Source organism: Trichechus manatus, unplaced genomic scaffold (assembly GCF_000243295.1).
Source record: "Trichechus manatus latirostris isolate Lorelei unplaced genomic scaffold, TriManLat1.0 scaffold00021, whole genome shotgun sequence".
NCBI lineage: Eukaryota > Metazoa > Chordata > Mammalia > Sirenia > Trichechidae > Trichechus > Trichechus manatus.
Genome location: NW_004443957.1, coordinates 20383239 through 20409445, shown reverse-complemented (window position 1 = coordinate 20409445; position 26207 = coordinate 20383239). Strand labels below are relative to the sequence as shown.

Here is a 26207-nt window from a genome sequence, read left to right as displayed (position 1 = left end):
GGTTGAGAAGTTAGAGGGTTGATATGTTGTGGGGCTGTTAACCAATGTCATAAAACAACATGTGTACTTCTGTTTCATGAGAAACTATTTGTTCTGTAAGCCTTCACCCGAAGTACAATAAATTAAAAAGAAAAAAAAAAGTCTTTAAAAAAAAGTCAGGAATGAAAATAGTTTGTGTTCTTTGGCTGGTTTTCAAATGTACTAAGGGTTAGTAAATATTTTCTACTGGGATTTTCTTGAAAATTCAACATTTTCATTAAAAAAAATTAAAACTAAATTCTACTGAGATTTACCAAAAAAAAAAACCTACCAACTTTAAAGCTTTGAGGTTAAAAATCTAAAATGTTATGATTTTCTCTGAGATGTACAAATATAATTTCTCTGTAAACCATCATATTCTAATATTCAAAATAAATACTCTAATTCCAAAGTAAAGGAAGGAGAGTACACGTGGCTGAGAACATTTCAGAAAAGGGACCAAACTTTGCTGAAGGGGGTTATATGGAACGTGGCTGTGGATCTGGGACAGCATGTATGTGCCATAAAGGAACTATAATTTGATGGTTAAACAAGGATCTGGAGGTTACCGTTCAGCGAGCTTTCGTGCCTCCTCTGCCAGAAGAGTCATGTTGTTTGGGTCTCCCGTAGACTCTGGCTGAGTGATTGACTGAAGAGGTAATAAAACAAAGCACTTATCTCAAAGGGCTGAATTATTTAAATTTAATAATAAGATCTTTACTTAATACCAGCATCCTCGACTGAGGAGGATTATTTCTATTTTCAATAAAGGATAAAGGAAGACTAAATTATCTAGTGCCACAGAAGGAACAAAGCTTAAGAAGCCAGATGTTCTTTTGTTATTATCTAATTTGTGATGACTATTTCATCACAACTATGAGCAATGTGGCTTTCTTGCTCCATATTTAGAGACAAAAAGATGCAAGGAATCAATTTAGCTGAAGGAGTACTCTACTGCCAGTAATAGACTTGCTACAAATTGTCACGGGACCCCACCTCCCCACCTCAGACCTTTCCCATCACTCACCACATTGGCAACGGCGACTTTTGCTTTCTTAAGTTCCTGGGTCGCGATTTTAATCAATCTCTCTGTGCTCTCCACCCGGGTACGTGCTTGATCAGCCAAATTCCCAGTCTCTTGGATGGTATTGCGGATATTCTGTAAACGGCTAATTTGGCTGAATAAAGTGTTATTCACTCTCTGGAGGCGATCCATCAAATTTTGGTCTACATCTGCAGTGGCAACGCAGAAGGAAGAAAGACCACAAGTTATCTGAAGGGGTTACATGTCATCTCGCATGAAATCTGAGGCAGCTGCTTGTACCAGGAGATGCTGCTTATCTTTACTCTTCCAAACATAGCTCTTTCCGCCACGTCTTCCCTAAGCCACCAGCAGAGCTGATCAATTCCACTATCCCAGGATGCACCTTCACTACTACATACATCATACCATTCTACAAGTGTGTGCCTCCCTGTCCCACTTGACCACGAGCTCCTCTTTCTCACTTGCCACTACAGCCCAGTCTTATGCAGTGATTGGCAAAGAGAAGACACCCAAGGAATATTTGTTGAAGATCGATTTTTATATTCAAGCACATGCCAGATTTAATGATAAAAAGACAATGCTGTTAAAAGCACTGCCAGTCCTGAGAGTTGGACATTTTTCAAAACGAGGAAAAAACTAGGTTGAAAACAGATGTTAAAGTGTGGCAGATTACACTCATTTGCATGTTAAACTGAATGATGGAATCCTGCCCCACTCCCTGTGATGACACGGGACCCCCACCTCCCTGTGATGTACATGCATCTCCATGTAATGTCTTTCAAATTGATCTCTGCTTTCTGAATAGTTCTTCAAATTGTTCTTAAGTCATTATGCCCATCCAACTTACACCTCATACCTGGGTCCTAATAAATCAAAAGATAAATATAAACCCATGTAAATATAAGCCTGTCATCATGAAAACTGTCGCATGTCATGAAGTTATGTTAACATACAAGAAACATAAGTGTCCTATTAAAAATGGACCAGATTCCTATTTCAGTATAATACTCAGTGTTGGGGCCTACATTCTCCAAGGAATGTAAAAAGTTAAGAGCAACAAAGATGACTACAGGTACAGAAAACAGCAACTTGGGAGCACAGCCATCAGGTACACCTGCAAAGGCTGTGTATTGCAGAACTCTTGCCTACACAGTAGCCTTGCTTTGAGGATTACTTAAATAATTCTTTGATAAACTAAGTACGTTTAACAAAATACAAAGAGTAAAAACAATTTTAAATCATAGAAAATAATTGAGATTTAGGAGGCATACACTGCCAATGAGGTTATAGAAACCCCTTCCCTTTAGACTTCAAGAATGCAACAGATATTCTATGTTTCTAGCCAGTTCTTTAAAGAAACAATATCTGAAAAGAGAACAGATAACTTAACTGGTAGGATCATTTCCAATTCTAAGTGTCTACTTGCAAGACCTAACTAACTGCACCATATAAGTTTCTTTCAAATCTGCAGAATAAACACAAGTTTAAACTACAAATGCCATACTTAGGGGTCGTATTAAAAGATAAAATAAAGCATTATGAAGATATTCTCATTCTTGGCTAGTTTCAACCTAAGCAGAAAAGGTCAGCCAGGAACTCCACAACTGAGCCTTAGCAGCAATGCATTTGAACCCCAGCCCCACTATGATGGCCCCGGAGCTATGAGAAGCAGCAGCTCATTTTGCTCTCCACCTCTCAGGAGGCTAAAGGGGAGGTATGATAGCCATGGCTCCCATCAGAGCTTCCATCCAACACAATCACCTGCTTGGGGCAGAGGAAAGTGGGTGATAAATTGGGGCCGAAGGGAGTCATATGTAGGTGGGGCTCTGCTTGGATGCTTGGAGCTTAGATGGGTGGCAACGCTGGCTGACTGATCTTCCTTGCACCAGGGCTGTATGCCAAACCGTGCTGAACTGACAGGTACTTAAGAATGACACCCACAAATTCGATCCTCCAATGTACATGGCAAGACAGAGATGGATTCGTTGTTTCAAGAGACTATAATAATCAAAAGCTGTTGCTGAAAAAATGACCACCTTAAAAATAAACACTGTTGCTTAAATAGAATAGGAAACATTCAAATTCTTAATCTATGTTTGTTGTTGTTGTTAGGTAGTCAATTTTCAACTCATAGCAACCCTATATGATAGACTAGAACTGTCTCATAGGATTTTCTAGGTTATAATTTTTATGGGAGCAGATTGTTAGGTCTTTCTCCCACGGAGACAATGAGTGGGTTCGAACCTCCAACCTTTCGGTTAGCAGCCAACCACTTAACCATTACACCACCAGGGCTCCCTAATCTATGTTTAAGACTTAAGACTTAACAATCACAATTAAAAAAATAAAACCTAAACTAGGCTATTGATCTCTCATTTTGTTTTTCAATGTCTAAAAATTTACCTCATAGAACAATTTCCAGACTCACACATAAAAATCAAACAAACTGGCCCAAACCAGATACATCCAATTACTTCATACTTCAATAATTTTTAAAAGCAAAATTCTGTATATCAGGCATATTTACAGCCAAAATAAGCAATATATTTAGTTTTTGTTGACTCGTACCCTAACAGAAGTCTTGTCAAATGAACTCTAAATGAACGCAGATTCCTAAGCTCAATAGTGAAGTCGATTATTGCTGTCCAAAATGTGCTAATGTTCATACACACTTCCTATGAGTGTCTGTGTGCACTTGTATCTCAGTGATGGAAAGCTCCACAGCAAAAATAACATCAGCCAGACAGTGACCGCCTTTGTCATCTTTTTATTCTTGGTGTTTAGCACAATACCTGACATACTATAAACAAACCAAAAAAATCGTTGCCATCTAGTCAATTCTGACTCACAGTGACCCTATAGGACAGAGTAGAGCTGCTTCATAGGGTTTCCAAGGAGAATTCAAACTGCCGACCTTCTGGTTAGCAGCCGAGCTCTTAGCCACTGCACCACCAGGACTCCTGGCATAGTATAGGCACCTACTAAGTGGTGATCCCTGGCGGCACAGTGGTTAAAGCGATCCACCACTAACCGACAGGTCAGTGATTTGTAAACCACCAGTGGCTCCTCGGGAGAAAGATGTGGCAGGCTGCTTCCGTGAAGATTTACAGCCTCGGAAACCCTATGGGGTGGCTATGAGTTGGAATCGGCTCGACTACAGTGGGTTTTTTTGGTTTTAGTAAGTATAAAAGAGGACTTGCTTAGAAAAAAAGTTTAATTCACAGAGGAAGAAATAAAAATAAATTTTAAAGTGAGTTTCAAAAGCTAGTAAATTATCTAAAATAACTTTTTATTTTTTAAACTTTAAAAACTAAGTTTCCTTTGAAGTCCATGAATGTATTTAAAAATAAACAAATTGTTTTTTAAATCTTAAAACAACCTCTTCTCTGCTTATGGGCAAGTCTCATCAGATAATGTGCAGAAGGGCCATCAATCTAGTTGCAAGGGATCTTAAATATGTACATAATATATTAAATATATACTTTTATAGAATATTGTTAACACATCTGTTTGCTAATTAGACAGCAAATTTCTTAAGTGGACACTAATTCCTAATTTTTACATTCTTAGATGCCAGTGTTATATGCTCAGCACCTGTTCATTCCATACTTGAAGACCACAATTTTTCCTTATTAGACTTCTTTCCAAGGAAAAAAAGTAGTGCATAAAATACATTCTCAAGAACTCACTAGAATGATAGAAAATCAACATTTAGGTTTTCTACTTAAAAATAATGGATACTAAAAATGTATACCTTTAATGACTTTTTAAACTATTTTAAAATGTCTTGTAATGGGATGACCTGTTGCCACCAAGTCAATTCCCACATGGTGACCCCATGCGTTACAGAACAGAACTGCTCCACAGGATTTTCTTGGCTGTAATCTTTATGGAAGCAGATTGCCAAGCCATTCTTCTGTGGTGCTGCTGAGTAGGTCTGAACTGATAACCTTTAGGTTAATAGTCAAGTGCAAACTGTTTCCACCACCCACCCAGGAACCTTTCTTGTAATGGGATAGATTTATAAAATGTTTGGAATTTAAACATCTAAGAGTTTTTAATATGTTGGAAAATTATCTTACGCCTATGTTAAGCTGACAGGTTCTTATTTTTTTTAATATTGTTAAAAAACAATAAAATTATTCATATTCTATAAATAGTTAAAATTTTCGGAAGGAATTTTATAAAACCATACTAATTAACCTTGAATTACAAACCACATCTAAATACTGGTCAGTCACACAGAAGTTACCCATTGTTCAATCATGTGTACCTTTGACATCCTGGGCCTCACGAAGAAGGTCCATCACCTCTCTCTCTGCTTCCTTTAGTCTATCCTCAAAGGCCTGATCTGTCACCATCTCATCCCCAGTTCCAAGGTCTGCTATGAGACGCTCTAATTCCTGGAGTTTCACTCGGTGATCAGCAACCTAATCATAATGAAGGAAGAAAAGGGATAAGTAGGACACTCTCGACTGTATCTCCTGCAGGGATAGCACGGGCACTCTTTGAATGTGTATGTCTATACACTCCAGATATGTCTACTTTTAAATTGATAGCATGGGCAGTTTTTCTTTATTTCTTTGACTTCAAAAGAAAAATGGTCAGGAGCATTCCTTTGACTTTAAACATGACATGCTGCTGATTTTCCAGCCTCAACCTCTCCTTGAGTTATATCTCCATTTGGCCCTCTGATAGGTATCTCAAACTTCACATCCAATATCATGCTCTTGATTTTTTCCCTTAAGTCTGTGAGTCAACCCCATTGCAATAAATGACCCCTCCATCTACCTTAAGCCAAAAACTCAAGACCCATTCTTGATTCTTCTCTTTCCCTATCCTTGCCCACTCAGACTTCTCCCCGTAAAAACACATATTTATCCAATCCAATCTAGGCTTCCATATTTCCCCACTTCTAATCACCATTCTTCATGCTCTTTTTAAAACAGAAACTGGTATTTCCTAGCTTAAAACTCTTGGGTGGATTCCCACTGGATTTGAAACAAAATCTAACTTCATTGCTGTGATCATCATGGTCCTACATACCCCTACCAGCCTCTCTAGTCGTATCATGTACCACTTCTTCCTTCATTAAGCACAGTCCAACCCCCCTCCAGCTTCCAGGCCTCTGTATGTGACGTTCCTTCTGCCTGGAACAACCTATCCATTGCTTCTCATTTGGCTTGCGCCTTCTTATCCTTAGGCTCTCACCTTAAATGCATTTCCCTAGAGAGTCCTATATAAACTAGTCCCCTCTAGTTATTCTGTTTGTATCCTTTATGACACTTAACTCACTCAGTATTTCTTTTGTGTATTTAGTTGTTATTATTTGTCTCCAAACTGAAAGATAAGTCTTTGAGACCAGGACCATGTTTATCTTGCTCATCGTTTCCTCTCCAGAGCCTAGCACACAGTGAGTGCTCAATGTGTGCCGAATGAATGAATGCACTGTTGAGAGCTTACCTTATCCTTTACCAGCCGGTAACATGCTGGACATTCCTGACAGCCAGGCCAAGAACGATTGTAGAAATAGTTCTCTTCACACTGGTCGCAGCGATTTCCCACAAAGCCTTCTTTGCATTCACAGCGACCATCATCTTTGCACTGCAGTGAAAGAGACCCCTCAGGGTGACAGTCACAGGCTGCAGAGCAGAGGGAAAAGAATACACAATAAGCAAAAGAAAGGGCACTTTTTTTTCTGAAGTCTTTTTTTTTTTTTTTCCTGAACTCAGATTGATATCAAAGCTGACTGTACTACATCATTAAGCAGACACTCTTTGAAAAGCAGGCCTATTTATAAGAATTTAAATGGTTAAGTCTGCTTAACAGACAAGATAGACACTTTTAGGGCAAAATAAGTTGTAAAGTAAAATGTACATTCTTTGGGGCACATTTCATGTTCCTTCATAATTACAGAAATTACTCCATTAAACTAATCTATGCCCTTTTCATACACTTCAAGAATTCGCTTCTACTCTCATCTCTCTACTGTTTAATATTTCTGTCAGTAAGGGACTAGAAAACCCAAATACTAATGCTTATTTTGCATTATTTTATAGTTTGTTTACTCACTTTGTTTGCTGAACTGAGTCAATGACTTATACTACATTCCACAGGAGAAATGAAGAAATTTGGAAAGCAAAAAACCAAACTGTGCTGAGGCCTAATTCCAGGCAAGTGTTTACGCCAAGGAGAAGCAGATGTTTATATGTAACCGTACCAAAAGGGCCCCAAGGGTGGGAAGCAACTGCAGCCAATAAGTCAACAAACACATTGTGAACAGAATATCCTTCAATGTTTCATTATCTGCCCTCAGAAAATGATTAATTAAAAAAGTTTCATTAACCATAGTGGGAGAGCTCAGTAATCAAAGGGAGACTTTTCTTTGGAAAAATAAAAGACTGAAAAAAGGTAAGAATCAGAAACGCTGTTAAAGAAAACAAAAATAAGGTGGTTGCAAAGAAACCAGAGGAGCCCTCGAGCTCCAGGTTTTTAGAAACGGGTAACATTCATCTAATAAAGCACCTCTGATGATTTAGGTACAGCCCTGCCTATAAGCCAGGTATGGCTAGACTGAGGCTGTCAAGGTCCTTTCTGGACTTATGGTTCTAACTGGAATTAGAGGAGACCTCCAGTTCTACAGGAGCCCTGGTGGAGCAGTAGTTAAGCACTTGGATGCTAATGGAAAGGTGGATGGTTCAAATCCACCAGCAGCTCTGAGGGAGAAAGATGTGGTAGTCTGCTTCCTTAAGATTACAGACTTGGAAACTCTATGGAGCAGTTCTACCCTGTCCTATAGGGTCGCTATAAGTCGGAACTGACTGCATGACAATGGGTTTGGTTTGGTTTTTTGGTCAAGTTATATGCCACCAACACCCCTTACGTTTGCAGCCTTCAGGTCCAAACCCAAAGTGGTTGACCTCACACTGCTCGCAGCGCTGACCAGTGATGCCTGGCTGGCACTCACACTGGCCAGTGCGGATGTCACACTGGCCATTGGTGGAACCCAAAGCATGGCAGTCACACCTGAAAATGAACACATTGACATTTCTCAGAGGAGAAAAGCAGACTTCAGGAAAATTTTATTTCTCCCCTGCCAGAATAACACTGATATAATTTGCATTAGAAGACAGAATGTTAAAGGCGATTAAGACAATGTTGATGGTCATTAAGCCCCTGAGGTTCAAGTAATTTTCATGAGTTCTATTCAAAGTTCTTTTTCTAACCTAACCCACATAAACATTACTAAAACCATTACTAAAATGCTACCAGTGGCTCTCCAACCTGGCACTGCACTGGAACTGACCAAGAACTGTTTTTTTTAATTGTGGTAAAATATACATAACATAAAATTTGTCATTTTAACCATTTTTAAGTGTACAATTCAGTGGCATTAATTACATTCACAATGTTGTGTAAGCATCATCCTATCTATTTCCAAATTTTTCATCACGCCAAACAGAAACTGTACCCATTAAGCACTAATTCCCCATTCCCTCCTCCCACCAGCCCCTGGTAACCACTAATCTACTCTGGTCTCTATGTATTTGTCTATTCTAGATATTCCATATAAATGAAATCATACAATATTTGTCTTTTTGTGTCTAGCTTATTTCTCTTAGCATAATATTTTCAAGGTTCATCAATGCTGTACTATGTATTAGAATTTCATTCCTTTTTATGGTTGAATACTATTTCATTTCATGTATGTATATACCACATTTTATTTATCTTTTCATCTGCTGATGGACACTTGAGCTGTTCTCACCTTTTGGCTATTGTGAATAACGCTGGAATGAATACTTGGCGTACAAGTATTTGTTTGAGGCCCTGCTTTCAGTTCTACTGAGTATATACCTAGGAGTGGAATTGCTGGGTCTTGTGGAAAGTCTATGTTCAACTTTTTGAGGAACAGTCAAACTGTTTTCCACCTGACCAACAGCATTTGAAACCAGGAATTTCCAAGCTGCACCTCTGGAGAGTCTGATTCTAAACATTTTGGACAGGACTTTGTAATTTATATTCTTTAACGTTCTTTAGGTGATTCTGACACATATAGGGACATTGCACTCCACGCCTCTCTTCTATTAACTTAATTATAACTCTCTGGTATTACCTCTAAAGGGTGTCTTGCCTATATTAGGCACTCAAATACTTCTTGAACAAAGTTGAGCAACTATAACTTGTAAAAATTCATTTCTTACCATAAACAAAGCAACGACTACTTCCACCAATGGTACCCAATGTCTCACCTCTTGCAGCCTTGTCCACTCTGAAGGTTATAGAATCCAGGGTCACAAGTGCCACAGTCCCTGCCTGTCACGTGAGGCAGACATTCACACTGCCCAGTCACAGGGTTACAGCTGCTCTGCTGCCTCACAGTACCGTACGGATTGCAATCACAGGCTAGGGCAGGCAGACAGAGACAGGAAAAGACACAATTACTTGACAGAAATACTAAAACATAAACACTAAAAATAGATTCTTTAAGACTTGCACTGTCTACTATGGTAGCCAGTAGCCACATATGGCTATTAAGCACTAGCCACAATGTGGCCAGTCTGAATTGAGATATGTTGTAAACGTGAAACACCATATTTTTACACAAATAACGCGGACCTTCTGCGTTTGCTTGCCAATCACATCCTCTCCTCACAAGGTATTATTAAGTACACTATGCTAATTTTTTTTTTTTTTTTACAGTAACGTGAAAAAAGAAACTGTCATAGCAGCACTTACAAAAATACTTTGCAGGGAGAGAGTACGGCTGGCAAACAAATGTAGAAGTCACGTGTTATTTGTATAAAAATATGGTACACACTGGATTTTGAAGATTTAGTATAAAAAAATTTCATTAATAAAGTTTATATTATTTGTTAAAATGATAATAAGTTGAATACATCTGATTAAATAAAATGTTATTAAAATTAATTACCTTTGTTTCTTTTTACTCTTTTAATGTGGTTACTAGAAAACTTTAAATTGCATAAGTGATTCACACTATATTTCTATTAGACAGTGAACCGTAATTTTTAGAGACTACACAATGAATGCTCAAGAAAAACGTGCAATTGTGACAGAGTCTGATCGGTGGCTGATTACCTTTGCATTTGTCTGCTGGATTGGGAGCCAGGGGATTTCCAAAAAACCCATCTTTGCACCGGTCACAATAGAAGCCAGCAGTGTTATAGATGCATTTCAGGCACTCTCCCGTCAAGCGATTGCAATTTCCAACTGCATTGGGATCAATGTTGTCATTACACTGGCACAGGCGACAAAGCCTCACAGGGCCGTTTCTACCCAGAGGGTCTCCAAAGTAGCCATCATCACAGAGCTCACACCTTTTACCTAGAGGAGAGACAATCTGATGTTAAGAAAGAGCTCAGACATTTCTGGTGTTAAATCACCACTGGTTACAAACTGTCTAGTCCAACCAGCAGGTGCAAGGGGCCACGGTACAGTGGACATGGCGCCAGTCTAGGAGGGCAGAGGACCTGGCCACACTCCTGGATCAGTGCTAGAAGTAACCTTGGACATGTCTCTGACATCTCCAAGCCTCCATTTTCTTATTAGGAAGACAGTACCTTGTCTGCCTAACCAAAAAAACCAAACCCGTTGCCATCAAGTTGACCCTGACTCATAGCAACCCTACAGGACAGAGGCGAACTGCCCCATAGGGCTTCCAAAGCTGTAATCTTTACGGAAGCAGACTGCCACATCTTTCTCCCACAGAGCTTGTGGAAGAAGTAAGAGGCAACTCATCTAGGATCATGTAGGTCACAGTAAGGAATTTGGATTTAAATTTAAGTGCAATAAGAAGCAACTGGAGGATATCAGGAGTGAGTGGATTATGTCTAAAATTTAAAAGGATTATTCTGGCGGCTATGTGGAGAACGGATTGCGAGGGAGCAGAGAGAAGCAGAGGGACCAATTAGGAGGCTATTCCCAGGTGAGAGATGATATTGATTTGGACTGGTGTGGAAGCAGTGGAAGTGGTGAAAAGTCATCAGATTTGAGATAAAATCAGTAAGACCTGCTGACTGGTTGCTTCTAGGGAGTGAAAGAAAGAAAAATCAAGGATAAGCCCTAGTTTTTAGCTTAAGCTACTAGGTAGATGGCAGTTTATTTACTGAGATGAGTAAAGACTGGGGAAGGAACAGGGTTGGAGTTAGAGAAAAGGGAAGGCAAACAAAGATTTGGCTTGGATTTGCTTAAATTAAAATCTGGTGACAACCCTAAATCAAAGCTACATGGTAGCCCATGAGAAGCTCTCACTCTGAAACACCATTTGGCAGCCACAGCTAGGCTACCTTTTGTCTTAGAGGATAGGATCTAGGTTCAAGTCCTGGTTGTACTACTTATATGACTTTGGGCACATTACATATGGTTTTTAGCCTGTTTTCCCTATCTTCCCTCCCCTCACTGGGAGAGGTACCCTTCTTTCTTTGCTCCTTTAGCACTCTTGTGTACATTCCTATATCTGAACTAACCATAGTGTAGTAAAATTACCTGTGTATCTCTCCATACTTTTAACCTCTGAAGAGTACGAACTATCTTTTATACATCTTTGTATTCCCAAAGTCATGCACTCAAATTTGTTGAAAAAAGAATATTAATTATTGCTACTATTTTACCTCAAAAGATTGTTTTAAAGATAAATTACATGTGAAAGTATACTATGAAGATTTGGGTGACTATTAGTAGCTATTCATATTTTTTAACAGTCTTTTAAACGAGGAAGATTTTAACAAATACCTTTCCCAAGCACCATTCTGGATGTTAGGGATACAAAACTGAATAAAATAAGAGTCCCTGCTCTCATGGAGCTTAAACTGGGGGTGGAGGTTTAGGGGCTGAAGAGGAGACAGACAATAAACAAATGAATAAATATAAAAATGTCAAACCAAACCCATTGTTGTCGAGTCAATTTCGACTCATAGCAACCCTATAGGACAGGGTAGAACTGTCCCATAGGGTTTCCAAGGAACAGCTGGTGGATTTGAAATGCTCACCTTTTTGGTTAGCAGCCGAGCTCTTAACCAGTAAAAATGTCGGGTGGTTAAAAAGTGTTATGAAAACAAACAAACATACAGGGTTAAAGAGTGATGGCATTATTATTATTATTTTTAAAACTGGGTCTATGCTGTTTTTCAAACAGACCTCTACATCCTCAATTTGTTAATTGCTATAGACCATTCCCTTCAAAGCAGGTAATAACATACAAAACAAATATATTTCATAAATCTTGTATGAGAGACATCTGGCTGGTGACTAATGTATTTATAACATTTTCCAAAAATCTCCTATATTATACTCTAACCGGAAAGTCTGGGGTCCATGGGAATTTGAAGTTCTTTTCTATATTTTCCCCCTTTTGATCAGGATTCTTCCATAGAATCTTTGATCAAAATGTCATTTACTGACTTTCTGGAACCATGGAGGCTGGATGAACCCCTGAAATGACTGCCCTGAGATGATCTTTAAACCTTAAACCAAAAAGATCCTCTAAAGCAATCTTAAAACCAAACAATAGTTTAGCTTAACCAGTAAAAAGTATCTGCCTTGACCACTGTGCTCTTTTAAGAACTATCTATATGGGATCAAATTGACAACAGCAACTTGAAAGATAGGAAACTTAGGGGGCAGTGAGTTTATGCTAATGGGGGAGGAACAACTCAGAAAAGGAGGGTGTGAATGGCTACACAACTCAAAGAATGTAATCAATGTCAATAAATTGTACATGTACAAACTGTTGAACTGGTACATGTTTTGCTGGGTATATTCTCAATAACAGCAACAACAAAATAACATTTTTTAAAATTGTTATATTAACTATTTCTAAGAGTAAATATTGTGAGTACGAATACTCGCTATATGCTATGGCCGCAGAGTAAGGGGCCCTGATAATCTCGGGTAGTTGCGAGGGAGCATTCACGGGGAAACCCTTTCTGGGTAAGTGATGTCTCAACCCAGCCCATAAAATAGACAGGAGTTGGCAAAAAAAAAAAAAAAATGATATTTGGGCAAGAGAAAGTGGCATAAAGTACTCTAAAGAAAGAGAACAGCTTATGGGCAGGTCCAGAGTCAAAGAGCTTGGCACATTGAGGGAAGAAGCCCAGGAGGCTGGAGCAGAGGGAGTGGTTGCAAGGGTGGGTAGTGGGGAATGAGGCTGGAGAAGTCTGTATGTGACTCTGTGAAGCCACTGTTTAAAAGAAAGCAAGAAAGAGTCAGAAATAAGAAATTCTACACTAACTTCCACTCTACTACCTTAAGCAAATGATTGTTGCAATTCCCTTGTACTTGATGTGGGGCCGGTGGAGTAGTAGAAGAAGAGGGGATGTTGTGATGTTTCCTAATGATTAAAGAATACTTTGATGAGATGCAAGCAATAGAGTATCAGTAGGTGATTATTTTTACTTATATTCATACTCTGTAGCAGTATCTTTTGAACGAGAAGTCTGTAATGGCGCCAAAAGGCTGTATCAGAAGTGTGGCCAGAACCTCTCCATTGACACGGAAACTAAAGTGAAGAGAAAAAGAGCAGTCCATTAGGGAGGCTCCGTCTCCTCAGTCAGCCAAGGCAGTTCTCTGAGTTGCTAGGGAAGATCTAGTTTTATGTTCTTTTCAAAAAGAAAGAAACACATAGAATGGGATCACAGGCCTATCCAAAGCTTTAAAATATGAATATATTTTCCCATTAAATGTGATGAGCTCTGATATACTGAAAGGACTACTCAGAGGAAGAATCAACGAATTAAGAAATTACAACTTCATATCAAGAATCCCAGGACAGGCCTATGAACTAAAAACCAAGTTGTAGTGCTCATCTGATGAGAGACAATACATTGTAGTGATCAAACACATCACTTTTGGAGCCAGACTGCCTAGGTTGAAATCCCAGCTGAACCAATGACTAGCCATGCAGCCTTGGACGTGTAACTTAATGTCCCTGTGCTCAGTTTTCTTCACTGTAACATGGGAATGATGGCAGTACCTACTCACAAGCTTGGGAGGATTAATGAGGCAGAACATGTCAAGGGCTTAGAATAGTACCTGACCTTTAATAAACACTCAGTAAATGTTAGCTATTACTAGTCAACTAGTCATCTGATATGCATTTCATGAATCCATAGCAAACCTGTTTCCTATAAAACATTTGCCTACCAGAGAAACTGTAATCGTTGAACCAAACAAAAGTCTTAACAAAAGACCCAAAAGTCCTCTTCTCAAGGTCTTTTTATAGGATGAACACTGAAAGCTAATGAAGACAGGAGACTTACCAGTGGTGCCAGTAGGACAATTGGTACACACCACTTCCTTTGTCTTGGGGACAACAGCACAGCTTGAACCTCCAGGACATGGACAGGGTTGACAATCAGAGGAGGTGCCCATGGTTGAATCCCCATAGTACCCATCACTACACTTTTCACAATGGGGGCCAGCTGTGTTGTCTCTGCAGTTGCAAACACCTATTTGGAGAGCAGGTATGAGAAAACAGGCAAGTGCATGAGTAAATAAGAGATTACCATTTCCTTCCCATCTGCTAAAGAGAACTGAGATCCAGCAGCTGCCAAAGATCATCTTCTCACCTGTCTCAGGGTCACAGGTCTCACTGTGTCCATTGCAGGTACAAAGCACACAGGGACTGTATGGTCCAAGACTTGGTGTTTCTCTTCTGTAGCCTGAGAGGCACATCTCACAGAACTGCCCTCCATATCCCACAGGGCAGGTGCAGGACTCCACCCACGATGCAGGGACCCCAGGCCCAGGACGAGCACTTGCCATGGTGACATCATCCAAATACCCAGCACCTGTGTATGGTGTGGAAGAGAGACTCGCTGAGCTGGCTTCTGTTTTCCAAAAGTTCACGAAAAGTCAATAAAGCTAAGGAGGAACCAGATTCAAAATGCCAGGGAAAACCAGCCAGTAGTTCAAATCATCCATTGAAAAAGAAAATTAGAAAACAGCATTTAGAACAATTATGTGCTGCATGGTGCTACATATCTGATGTAGTGGTACAGCAAACATATTTTTAAGCACAAACACATACACACACCTGAATCTGCTAGCCTCTACAGGTCTTCCAATCACCAATGTGAAAAATAAAAAGCACTGGACACTCACTTGGGGCAAGAAGAGACATAAGCCAAGAGTGAGGGGGAAAAGAAGAGTTTAAGCCTACAGCCATTAAAATGTGTTTTTGTTCTTTTGCCACAAAAGCAGGCACTGACTGTAGAGTTCAGGGATAAGAAAGGAGGGAAAGCACCTGTCAACAAGTAACAGGTTATATGTTTTTGCCCCTGTATTAAACAGCAAAAACAAGTAAAAATCAGTAAACCAGTTGCCATCAAGTTAATTTCAACTCATGGTGATGCCATTGTGTCAGATTAGAGCTGTGCTCCATAGGGTTTTCAATGGCTGATTTTTCAAAAGTAGATCTCCAGGTCTTTCTTCTGAGGTGCCTCTGGGTAGACTCGAACCTCCAACCTTTCAGGTTAGCAGCCGAGCACGTTAACCATTTGCACTGCCCAGGGACTCCAAAATGAGTAAACAAGTTCTAATACCCAGGGTTACTTCTGACAACTGTGCAATTATTCCAAAGCCATTATGTCAAATGTCATAATGTTTTTCAATTTCTGTAAGAAAATAAAAATAGAGGAAACCTTATATGGCTCACACCAATGGTTCATCCAACCCAGTGGTATACTTGATAGCATCAACAGGAATATTCTACAGAAAAGAAATCCTTGATAACATCATCATATTTCCTTTTAAATCAACCATTCCACTCTAGTCTCTTACAGTTTTATGGTTAAAGTGTATTTCCCCATGTTATGAAATATCACTTGCTGTTTATATAATTCAGTTGGAAACTGACCACCTGAGGCTGAAGGACATTTCTTCTATTATTGCCTTGAACTTAGTTAACTTTTAATATGTTTACTTTTTTTGTCCAGGAAAATCATGAGATACATCTCCATTGGTTAATGTGCTTCCAATTCTATTAAACATTCTAAGTCTCCCCACTCTAAAAAAACTTTTTCTTCAGTCTTGTTCCTATTCCCAAATTATAGTCCATCTCTTTTCCTTCCCTTATAGCCAGACTTCAAAAAGAATAGCCTTTATTTCTTTACCTTTAAATTACTTTTTCAAAGCACTGCAATGTAACTTCAGTCTCAACACTTAAAAAAAACAAAGAAAGAAAATCACCAATGACTCCCATCCAATTCAAAACCCAAGGGTGCCATCTTTCTAAACCTGTTTGTTGTTTCTCCTGCTTTAAAGTCTTTTTATCCCTTAGGTCTAAGGGCATGGCCCTTAAATAACTGTTTCGAGGATTCAATCTTTTTTTCTCTTTCTATATTTTTGTCATATTTCCAAGTTTAAAAATTATTGCCCTTATGTTGATCACCTTCCAATTCTAGGTCTTCGGTCCTAACTTTTTCCTAAACTCCAGATCGATATTTCTAATCAGTTATGTGACATTTTCATCTGGATATTCACGCAGGCATCTAAAAAATCAACACACCCAAGCTACTGATGCCACTCCCAATACCATACCAACATCAGACTCTACCTCCCCCAAATAGCTGTACCTTCCTAAAGAAAAAGGTCCTCATTTAAAATTATTGTGGGAAAAATGCAAAGAACCTTAAAAGGCATACTTAAATAGCCTTGTTCAACTAAAATAATAACAAATGTTCAATCAATTATATATAATTTGTCCAAATTTAGCCAACAACTAAAAGGGCTTGATAATTCACTGCAGTAAGTAAAAAGAAATGAAGTTTAAGCAACGTGAATCAGAATTATTCTAACGCCTTTTAGAAGAATCTATTTATGTAGAATGTAATCTCAGTAGTCTCATTACTTATAAAAAATAATATTTACTGAATGTAGCAAAGCTTCTCCAGGTCCTAGAAAGTAATTTAAAAACTGCATTATTTTTACACATAATTCATGTATAATGAGGTAGTTTACACCCATTTCTTTAAGATCAGTGTTACAGCAGTAGGGCTTTAGATGGAAATTTTTGTGTTATTATGGATCCTTCTACCTATCTTCTTATGCAAGCCTCCTCAATTATATCATAACTTACTTCTCTCACTATATGTCCCACGGATCTTGACAGAGGTCAAGTTGTTGAGGAGTTTCTGAAATTCAAATGGGGTAAGAGTGGGTCTCCAAGGGTAATCTGTTGCTTCATGGAGCCTGGAGGGAAAGATAAGGCCATATTTACCTCTGTAAGGGTAATTCTGGGTGCTGAGAACTCTTGTTCATTTACACCACCAACAATACAATGCTCTGAAAATCTAACCATATCAGAAAGGAGACTGGTGGTCTGACAGTACAATTGGAAAAGGTAAAGTTTAACAAAGGGAATGTTCCCTTTTACAAAAGACAGCACCTTGATAACCCACAAGTTCTTCTTTAACATACATCTCTAGGCCAGATATGCTTAGATAAAGAAACCACTTTCACAATTCTGGTCAAGTCAGATTTTACAAAGAAGACTGTCTCACCTGAAGACGTATTTCACAGTGGTCTCACTGGGATAGGAGTTGCCCTGCGCGATCAAGGGCACAGACACTCTTAGGCCGGCCCCCTCAAGTACCAGGTCTTCTGCAGAGAGGCGAGTGTCTCGCCTGTCCACTCGGAAGGAGAAGGAGAGGTTCTGGCCATAACTCAACACCTGTTTGCCCAAGAACTTCTCTGGAATGCAGACAATGGTGTGTAAGAATGTGAGAATGAGAATCTAAAAAAGCACACATCAAGCCAGACTGCTTTCCTGCCTTACTTACCAGGAGCAATGAAGTACCTAGGAAAGTAGCTATCTGAGATGACAGCAATATCTTGCCTCTCAGAGGACCACTCAAGTGACGCTTCAGAGCCGTCCCTCTGTTCCGCATGCCACCCGTCCTCATCTGGAAGCAGAGAATGAAAACATAAGTACTGTTACATTGTAAACATCCTGAATTCAGGTCCTCCATAACCACAAAAGTGTCTAGGATGGCACCTTGTATATAGAAGGTCACCAATAAGTTTTTTAATAAATCAATCCTACAAAAGTACCTATATATGGTTTATTCCTCAAATTATATTTTGCTTTATTTTACATACCATTTGTACTCAATACTCACTTGGGTAAATTCTAAAACCATATGTAGGTTTCCATTAAGTGAAAAAGATGAACACGAAAAATCATGAACACTGAATTATCAAAAAAACTCTCAAAGAGTTACTAATTTAAAAAAAAAAAAAAATTTCAAGTCTAATCTCACAGTTCTAGGGGAAAAAGGTCTGAATTACCAGTGTGAAAGGTAGAGGTGATAGAGTAAGCACTGTAGCCGACAGCATTTGTGCAGACAGAAGAATGTCCAAAGCAGAAGCAAGGTGTGCAACCCCTAGGGTTAGATGCTTCCAGATGAAAAAATCCAGGCTTGCACCTGAAAGCGATTGAGATAGTTATTTTTTTTACTTGAAATATGATAGCAAAGAAAATACACTATAGCTAGAGAAAGAATGAGCTACCTCTCACAATTGAAGCCTTCAACGTTGTCTTTGCAGACACATCTTCCTGTTTCAACATTACATTCATCTATGCTGCCAGAAGGATTACAAGAGCATGGCCTGTTGGATGGAAAATGGGGAAAAAAAACCCAGACACACAGTGAGAGAAGTGAAGGGAGGAGAGAAGTCCCACTTTTAAAGTCAACCTCTGTTTTACATACTAATAAAAAACCAAACCAAACCCGTTGCTGTCAAGTTGATGACAACTCATAGCGACCCTACAGGATAGAGTAGAACTGCCCCATAAGGTGTCCAAGGAGCAGCTGGTGCATTCGAACTGCCAACCACTGAACCACCAGGGCTCCTCATGTACTAATAGGTTTTTTAAAAAAAGAAATACAACATAGACAAGATGAATCCTAAAGTCATTTTTATATTTGGGGGGTTTGGTTTCAATCAAGGATACTCATCACATTTAGATATCTGATCACTATTTGTACAAACCAAACCCCTCATGGCTCGTCATCACAGCTAGAAGTCTTGAATCTTGTTGACAATTATAGACGGGAAAATGTTTACACTACTGCAGAGAAGCCACAAGATCGATAACTATGAGTTGACAACATGAAATTCTGTGCCCTTCTTGTGGTTTTGAAACATCTTACCTGCATCCTGCCTCAGTGAGAGAATGGAATCCGGGCTGACAACGGTCACACTTGTCACCCATCACCCCTGGTTTACAGCTGCATCTTCCATAGCTATCACACTGTGTGCTGAGAGAGCCTAAAATTTAAAGAGCTCGTTGTTATGATGAGCCCCATTGTCAATCTCAAATCAGACCAGATGTGTAAGTAAAATTAATGTGTAAAAAAAAAAAAAAAAAATCGGTAACTAAAAACAATGCCCGAAAACCCATATGTAATCTCTAGATAGTTACTGAGAGATCAGACATCAAATTTTAAATCATGGCTCTCCAAAATTATACCCCTTTAAGCCATGACACTTTAGTTTTCCAGACACACATCCTAAGATGAACTGACTCATCAATGTTGAAGAATAGTTACAAATCACCCTACTGTTGTTAGGTGCTATCCAGTCAACTTCAACTCATAGCGACTCCATGTGACAGAGCAGAACTGCCCCATAACGTTTTCTTGGTTATGATCTTTATAGAAGCAGATCGCCAGGTCTTTCTCCCAAGGAGCCACTGGATAGGTTCAAACCACCAACCTTTTGGTTAGCAGCCAAGAGCTTAACCATTTGGTGCTATCAGGGCTCCTTACAAATCACCCTGTACCCAATGATAAACTGCAGACAGGACCTGTCGCGTCTCTGTTGGGTAAGTACAAGCTCCTTAAGGCCCATGTCTAGAATTTAAAATAAAGGTCAAACTCTTGAAAACGTAGAATGGACTAACAGTGCTCTGAATCTCTGAACACACACCAACATACCGAAAACAATCGAGCCCTCTAGACTAAACAAAATCAATAACGAGGAAGAACTCACAAAGCAGCTAACCTTTTACAGCCAAAGTTCAAATGGTCTCTATGATCCCGTTGCTAATTATTTACAAAACCATTACTCAGGCCGGCCCCACACTTACATACACCAGAAAATCATCTGAAAGTTCAACTTGGTTAAAGAGTAGAGGTGGGGTTACAGGTAGACTCTGAATCATTTACACATTAAAATAATGTACACACTTCCATACTTACCTGTACAAACGCCTAAGAAACAAAATTTTATTTTGAGGGGTTACAGGGAACCCTTACTTTGTCTTTCAACCCATCAGTCTGAAGCAGACCCTGCCTGTCACTTACCAACAGGACTACAGTGGCACGGAGAGCAGGCTTCATTGTTCCCAAGGCGGAAGAAATTCTCTCGGCACCTCTCACAGTTGGCGCCATCTGTGTTATCCTGGCAGTTGGTACAGTGGCCCCCATGGCCAGTGGAACGGTATAGTTCAGAGTCAAAGTAGCATTCTTGTGATCGGCCATTGCAGTTACAGGCTGTCAGCCAAAAAATACAAATTAAGTTAGATTCCTATACTTTTAAGAATAGCATCTTAAAGGATTCAGAGAAAACCAAACCATAATTTCCCACATCTCTGTGACAAAAAGATGGTAGTAGAAGAAGAATGATCAGCAGATGCACTGTTCATTACAAAACAGTATGTCAAAAAAAGGTTTATGTCACCAGGTTATCAGCTTATTAAGAAATGATCATCCTTATAAAAAACGGCACCATCATAAAGTACAAAGAATTTCTGTACTTAGTAAGAAATCTGGTTCCAGGTAGTTGCTGATATATAAGTAAAAACCCAAACCAAACCCATTGCTGTCGAGTTGATTCCAACTCATAGCGACCCTACAGGACAGAGGAGAACCGCCCCAAAGGGTTTCCAAGGAGTGGCTGGTGGATTCCAAATGCTGACCTTTTGGTAAGCAGCCGAGCTCTTAACCGCTGCACCAACAGTGCTCCAATACAAGTAAAAGCCAAGTCAGATTCCAATTTTCCTGAATCTTTATCCTTCATTCTAATATGAATACCTAGAACAAGATGCCAATTTACATGCAGACTGCAATTTACCTTAACTTCTTTGGCCCCAGGAGATTCAAACAAAATAAGACACTAACTTTCAAAGTGCCAGATTACCTGTATATCCAAACTAGGGTAACCTCAGACACATGAGTTAAAATTAGTGTCTCTGTAGATGGAAGCAAAATTAAAGGGTAAGCTAGATCCACCAGATATACTCATCGACTGGGGAGCCATAATTCCAAGTGGGTCATCTGTTATGTAATTACATTCCCTATAAAGTATAACCATGTTTTAAGAACAATCACCTGTAGTCAAAGAAATTCTTTACTATACTTATATTAAGATGATTTTCTCAGAATTATTGATTCAGCCCAAAGTATGGACAGCATCTTGAGCACTAAATGAATATACAGTTTAAAAACTATAGTTTTATAGTTTAAACTTTTGGTTTCAGATAGACATGGAGGTTGTAAGTTGTTTTAGAAAGTTTTGAATATATATATTTTCTTTTTTGGTTCCTCTCTTCCTTTATAATCAGTTCTTTTACAGTATAATACTTGAAAACTTACTTAGAAACCTGAATCACTACCACTAAAAATTAGAGTTGTGTTAAATAACTCTTATAGTTCCCTTTCCCTTATTCATTAGCTACTTCTCTTCCTTCTGCCCTCCCTGGTTTATCCCTCAGTCAACACAGCCATGCCACCAAAATGGTCTAATGTTCTGAAACTATGAAGCAGGACAATTTCCATGTCCATATTGCTCTAACCTACAGCTAAAGCAGATGCTATGGCTTTCTCATTATTAACTGGTAAAAGAGAAGTCCTCAACAAATCATGATTATATGGTTTCATGGTTCCTTTCTGCTGAGATTTCTTCCCCTATCTAGTTAGGATAAACCAAGCCATTAAACCCCAAAATAAAACCCGTGGCAGTCAAATTGATTCCGACACACAGCAATCCTACAGGACGGAGTAAAACTTTCCCGTAGTGTTTCCAAGGCTGTAATCTTTACTGAAGCCAACTGCCACATCTTTCTCATGTGGAGTGGCTGGCAGATTCGAATTACTGACCTTTTGGTTGGCAGCCTACTGCTTAACCACTGTGCTACCAGGGCTCCTTAAACCAAGCCATTATGAAGGAGTAAACGATGTATTATTGCTTTCATTTTACCCTTTGCTAGGAACACTAGGATCTACTCTTCCTCCCTAGGCCACCCAACTCTGACGGGTGGAGTGGGAAAATTCTCCCACTGCATTCCTTAATGAGATAAAGGAAAAAATAACTTTGAGAAATAATGTTCTGAACAACATTCTCAGTCTAGAACTACCATCATGCCTGACAACATGTTCATCAATGACCTTGGCTGCTTGAGTAAATGAGCATCGGTAGGAAGAGAATATTTTAAAGGGAAACAAAGAAAAGACTAGAAAAGTATCCCTGAGAGTAGGCTACACTGGCCCAGTATCTGGATCTAAGCAGAGTTCCAAACTCGGAAGATGCTGCTCCCACTCTGGTATGTGTTCATGAAAGAAATGCAAACCCAAGCAGTGTATATTTACAGCCAATTGCCTCTAGCGATGGGGTTTACTGTTCTACTCTCTGAAATTACAGAAGCACTGTCTTTCAGAGTTCTCCTTTCAAGGAGGAACAAAAGGAAACCATCTTTCCTTCTTCCACCTCTGGAAGTTCTCAAGACAATTTACGAGCCTGACGCCAAGGGGCACTCACCCAGGCATTCGCTGGCGCTCTCGGCCGTTGCTCTCCTCCACGGCCGGTCGTTGAAGAAGGGAAGGCACTTTTCACAGTCTACTCCATAGGTATTATGTTTGCAATTACACACCAGCTTGTCAAATTCATTCTTCACACATTCGCTTGCGTGTCCATTACATTTACACCTGGGGAGAGAAGGGGTAATTCAAAAAGAATGAAACTGCTACAAAGTCCCAGAAATGGATGCCAAAAAACTGTACACAGAGAACTAAAAATTTTAAGAATGTCTCTGAGTTTTACCATTCACAAGTGTACACTGAGCAACTAAGCAAGATAAGTATAATGGCTGTCTGAAGTATGAAATAAACGAGCACCTCTACCCTCCAAAGAGGCTTTACTTAACAGGGCAGGGGGCATCAGCTAAATATGAGAAGAAAGTCCCTAACAATTTCTGAGGACGACTGTAGGATCATTTCTGAAGTCAAACGTGTGTGTCAACAGGCAGCAGTGTGTAGTGGTTAAGAAGAACCCGGACTCTTAAGTTGGGCTGCCTGGGTTTAAGACACTGTCCTGTCACTTACCCATGAAACATAACTGCTCCGTGCCTCACCTGTAACACAGGGATCATAACAATTCCAATTTCATACGGTTATTGGAAGGATCAAGGAGTTATTTCATTTACATACTCAGGAAAGTGCAGGCACATAATAAGCCAATAAATGTCAGCGTCATCTGCCATAGTGATTTTAAAGTATTCTGATCTGAAGGGGGCAAGACAGATTAGATACCTCACCATCATATGGATGGTGGTAGGGATCTCTGGTAGTCAGACTGCTATTCCCTCAGGTTTTGAGGGGCAAGACTTCCTGAAGGATCCCCTACGTGTAGGTACGATCATGGACCAAGGACTCATGGATATACCCAAGAGTACTAAAGTGCACTGTGGCTCAGTGACATTTCCCTCATGTGCTTCCTTAAAGACAGCACCAGCTCCACAGCCTCAACAATCATTTAGTAACATACTTCAACATTTCTAAAACATGTACATTGTGGCAGGATGAGTTCCAAAGTTGGATCTCCAGCTCTGAACTTCCTGGCAAGCTCCTATCCCTGACTGCTGCACAAACCTAGCTGTCCCTATCACCTAAAATTTTAGGTATAAAACTAACGTCATCATCCCTCTCCAAATTAATTCACCTTCTTAATTTACTTTGTTAATGGTACCACCCTTCTCTTCATCACTAAACCTTAAGATCGCCTTTGACTCAAGTTCTAATAATTCCTTCTGCATAATTCTTTCCATTCTATTGCCACCACCTTAATGTCACTGTCAGGTATTTGCTGCCTAATGCCTAGATTACACAGCACTATAACAGGAACGGAGCCCGGGTGGTGCAGTCAGTGGTTAAGAATTCGGCTGCTTGCCAAAAGGTCAGCAGTTCAAATCCACCAGCTGCTCCGTGGAAACCCTATGGGGCAGTTCTACTCTGTCCTATAGGGTCGCTATGAGTCGGAATCAACTCAATGGCAATGGGTTTGGTTTTAGTTTTTTTATAATAGGAATATAAATTCTTTCCATTGGACACTACTTTCACTCTGCCCTCATATTCATCTTCCTAACACACTGTTTTTGGTATCAAGACAATTTAAGAGACTGATGCCAAGGGGCACTCACGCAAGCATTGGCTGGTGCTCTCAGCAGTTGCTCTCCTCCACGGCCAGTTGTTGAAGAAGAGAAGGCACTTTTCACAGTCTACTTCATAGGTACTATGTTTGCAATTATACCAGCTTGTCAAATTCATTCTTACCACACTCATTTGCATGTCCATTACATTTAACCTATTCCAAAAACCTTGCCTGATTTCTCATTGATTATAGTTTGCTCAGCTTTCACTGAGCATCAACCCCGTATATAGGAACACTGTATACAATAATTTTTCTGCTCTTCAGAACTTGTTGTCTAATACAGGGAAGATAAAGTCCAAGATTCTTACCCTGCTATCTAAGGTCTCTTGTCACCAAACTAAGAGGTTTTCCTCAAGTCAGTTGGATTTATACTCTTCCATCTCTAAATTTTTCTGTTTAGAGATGCCCATCCTGCCCTCAACCTAGATGTCTTTCCTCCTATCCAAGTCCTACCTATTCTTCAAGACCCAGCTCAGATTCCATCTGCCTCTCTAGTCTGAGGGTTCTGTATCATTCTCTGATATACGGCATCTTTTTTCACTGCTGCTTGATCTTTTAATTTAAAACATATGCACTGTATTAGTATTTAAGTTTTCACAAAGGCACACATCACCTGCACCATTCATTTGTAAAATCTTTGAAAAGCTGAGGGAGTCTCTGTGTGATGCCAGTGGTTAATGTACTCAGCTACTAACACAAAGGTTGGAGGTTCAAGTCTACCTAGGGGCACCTCAGAAGAAAGCCTTGGCCATCTACTTCTGAAAAATCAGCCATTGAAAATCCTATGGAGCACAGCTCTATGCTGACACATATGTAGTCACCATCAGTCAGAAGTGACTCTAACAGCAACTGGTGAGAAGGTTGGGGCCTTCTCAGTACGTCAGTCTTATACTTCCTCAGTGGCTTCACAGTGCCCATCATGGTACTTTGCACTTAAATGGCCAATAAGAATTCAGTTTGCTGATCTGATACAGGGTTTGGAAAATCTAATTGCTCAATTACAGGATAATGAGCAGTCTGACAAGAAAAAGATCCTCAAGTAGCTGCTGCCTCTTTTACAGATACGCAGTACCACACACTAAGAATTGCCACCCCTGCTGTTGGTACAGAAAATGTCTAACAATATTAATATAATTGTAAATAAGTTGCCACGTTCACTTACAAAGTTCCAATTAATTACTTTCGAGGCTGATTTAATTGCTTACTCACCTGCCACCCACAGCAAAATCAGAGATTGCATAATAGTAGGACTTGAGAACTTTGGGATCATTAAACACTTCATCTCCAAAAGTGTTGAGGCGATTGAGAGTGACTCTGATGTCAGTGGCAGTTACCCATTCCTGTCAGAGAAACAACAACAAATCAAAAACATAAACGAGAGGTAGAGAGGGACTGAAGATGAGACATGTGACAAAACTTTCTAAACAGTTCATGTATCGTTGAACTAACATCCACTTCTAGCATTAAATCTATTAAAACAACTCAATGACTTCTTTAATTTCCTAATTTTTTTTCCTTCTAGATTTCTCTTCTTTGATCTAGGCTACATTACTTTACCACTCAGAGTTCTGAAAAGCAGAAATAATACTAATTTCTTCGCAAGGCTGTTGAAAGGTTTAAATGAAATACATCTGTAAACATCTAGCAAGTGTTAGATACTCAGTACCTGTCCCTTCTCTCTACCCTATATCCA

General features: G+C 39.5%; 1 protein-coding gene across 1 annotated transcript in view; it reads right to left on the bottom strand.

Moving 5' to 3' along the window:
- The window catches only part of LAMC1 (laminin subunit gamma 1), a 128901-nt gene that overhangs the window by 16083 nt on the left and 86611 nt on the right, over nt 1-26207 (bottom strand). The window contains exons 3-20 of the mRNA XM_004372899.2: nt 25724-25854; nt 22847-23013; nt 20395-20583; nt 19240-19357; nt 18596-18694; nt 18374-18510; nt 17866-17988; nt 17587-17776; nt 17163-17275; nt 14653-14874; nt 14344-14532; nt 10166-10411; nt 9316-9469; nt 7947-8089; nt 6527-6705; nt 5337-5493; nt 1046-1251; nt 588-667 (exon numbers count right to left, since the gene is read on the bottom strand). Coding sequence (XP_004372956.1) covers nt 588-667; nt 1046-1251; nt 5337-5493; nt 6527-6705; nt 7947-8089; nt 9316-9469; nt 10166-10411; nt 14344-14532; nt 14653-14874; nt 17163-17275; nt 17587-17776; nt 17866-17988; nt 18374-18510; nt 18596-18694; nt 19240-19357; nt 20395-20583; nt 22847-23013; nt 25724-25854 — 2843 coding nt within the window. The remainder of the gene's footprint in view (nt 1-587; nt 668-1045; nt 1252-5336; nt 5494-6526; nt 6706-7946; nt 8090-9315; nt 9470-10165; nt 10412-14343; nt 14533-14652; nt 14875-17162; nt 17276-17586; nt 17777-17865; nt 17989-18373; nt 18511-18595; nt 18695-19239; nt 19358-20394; nt 20584-22846; nt 23014-25723; nt 25855-26207) is intronic.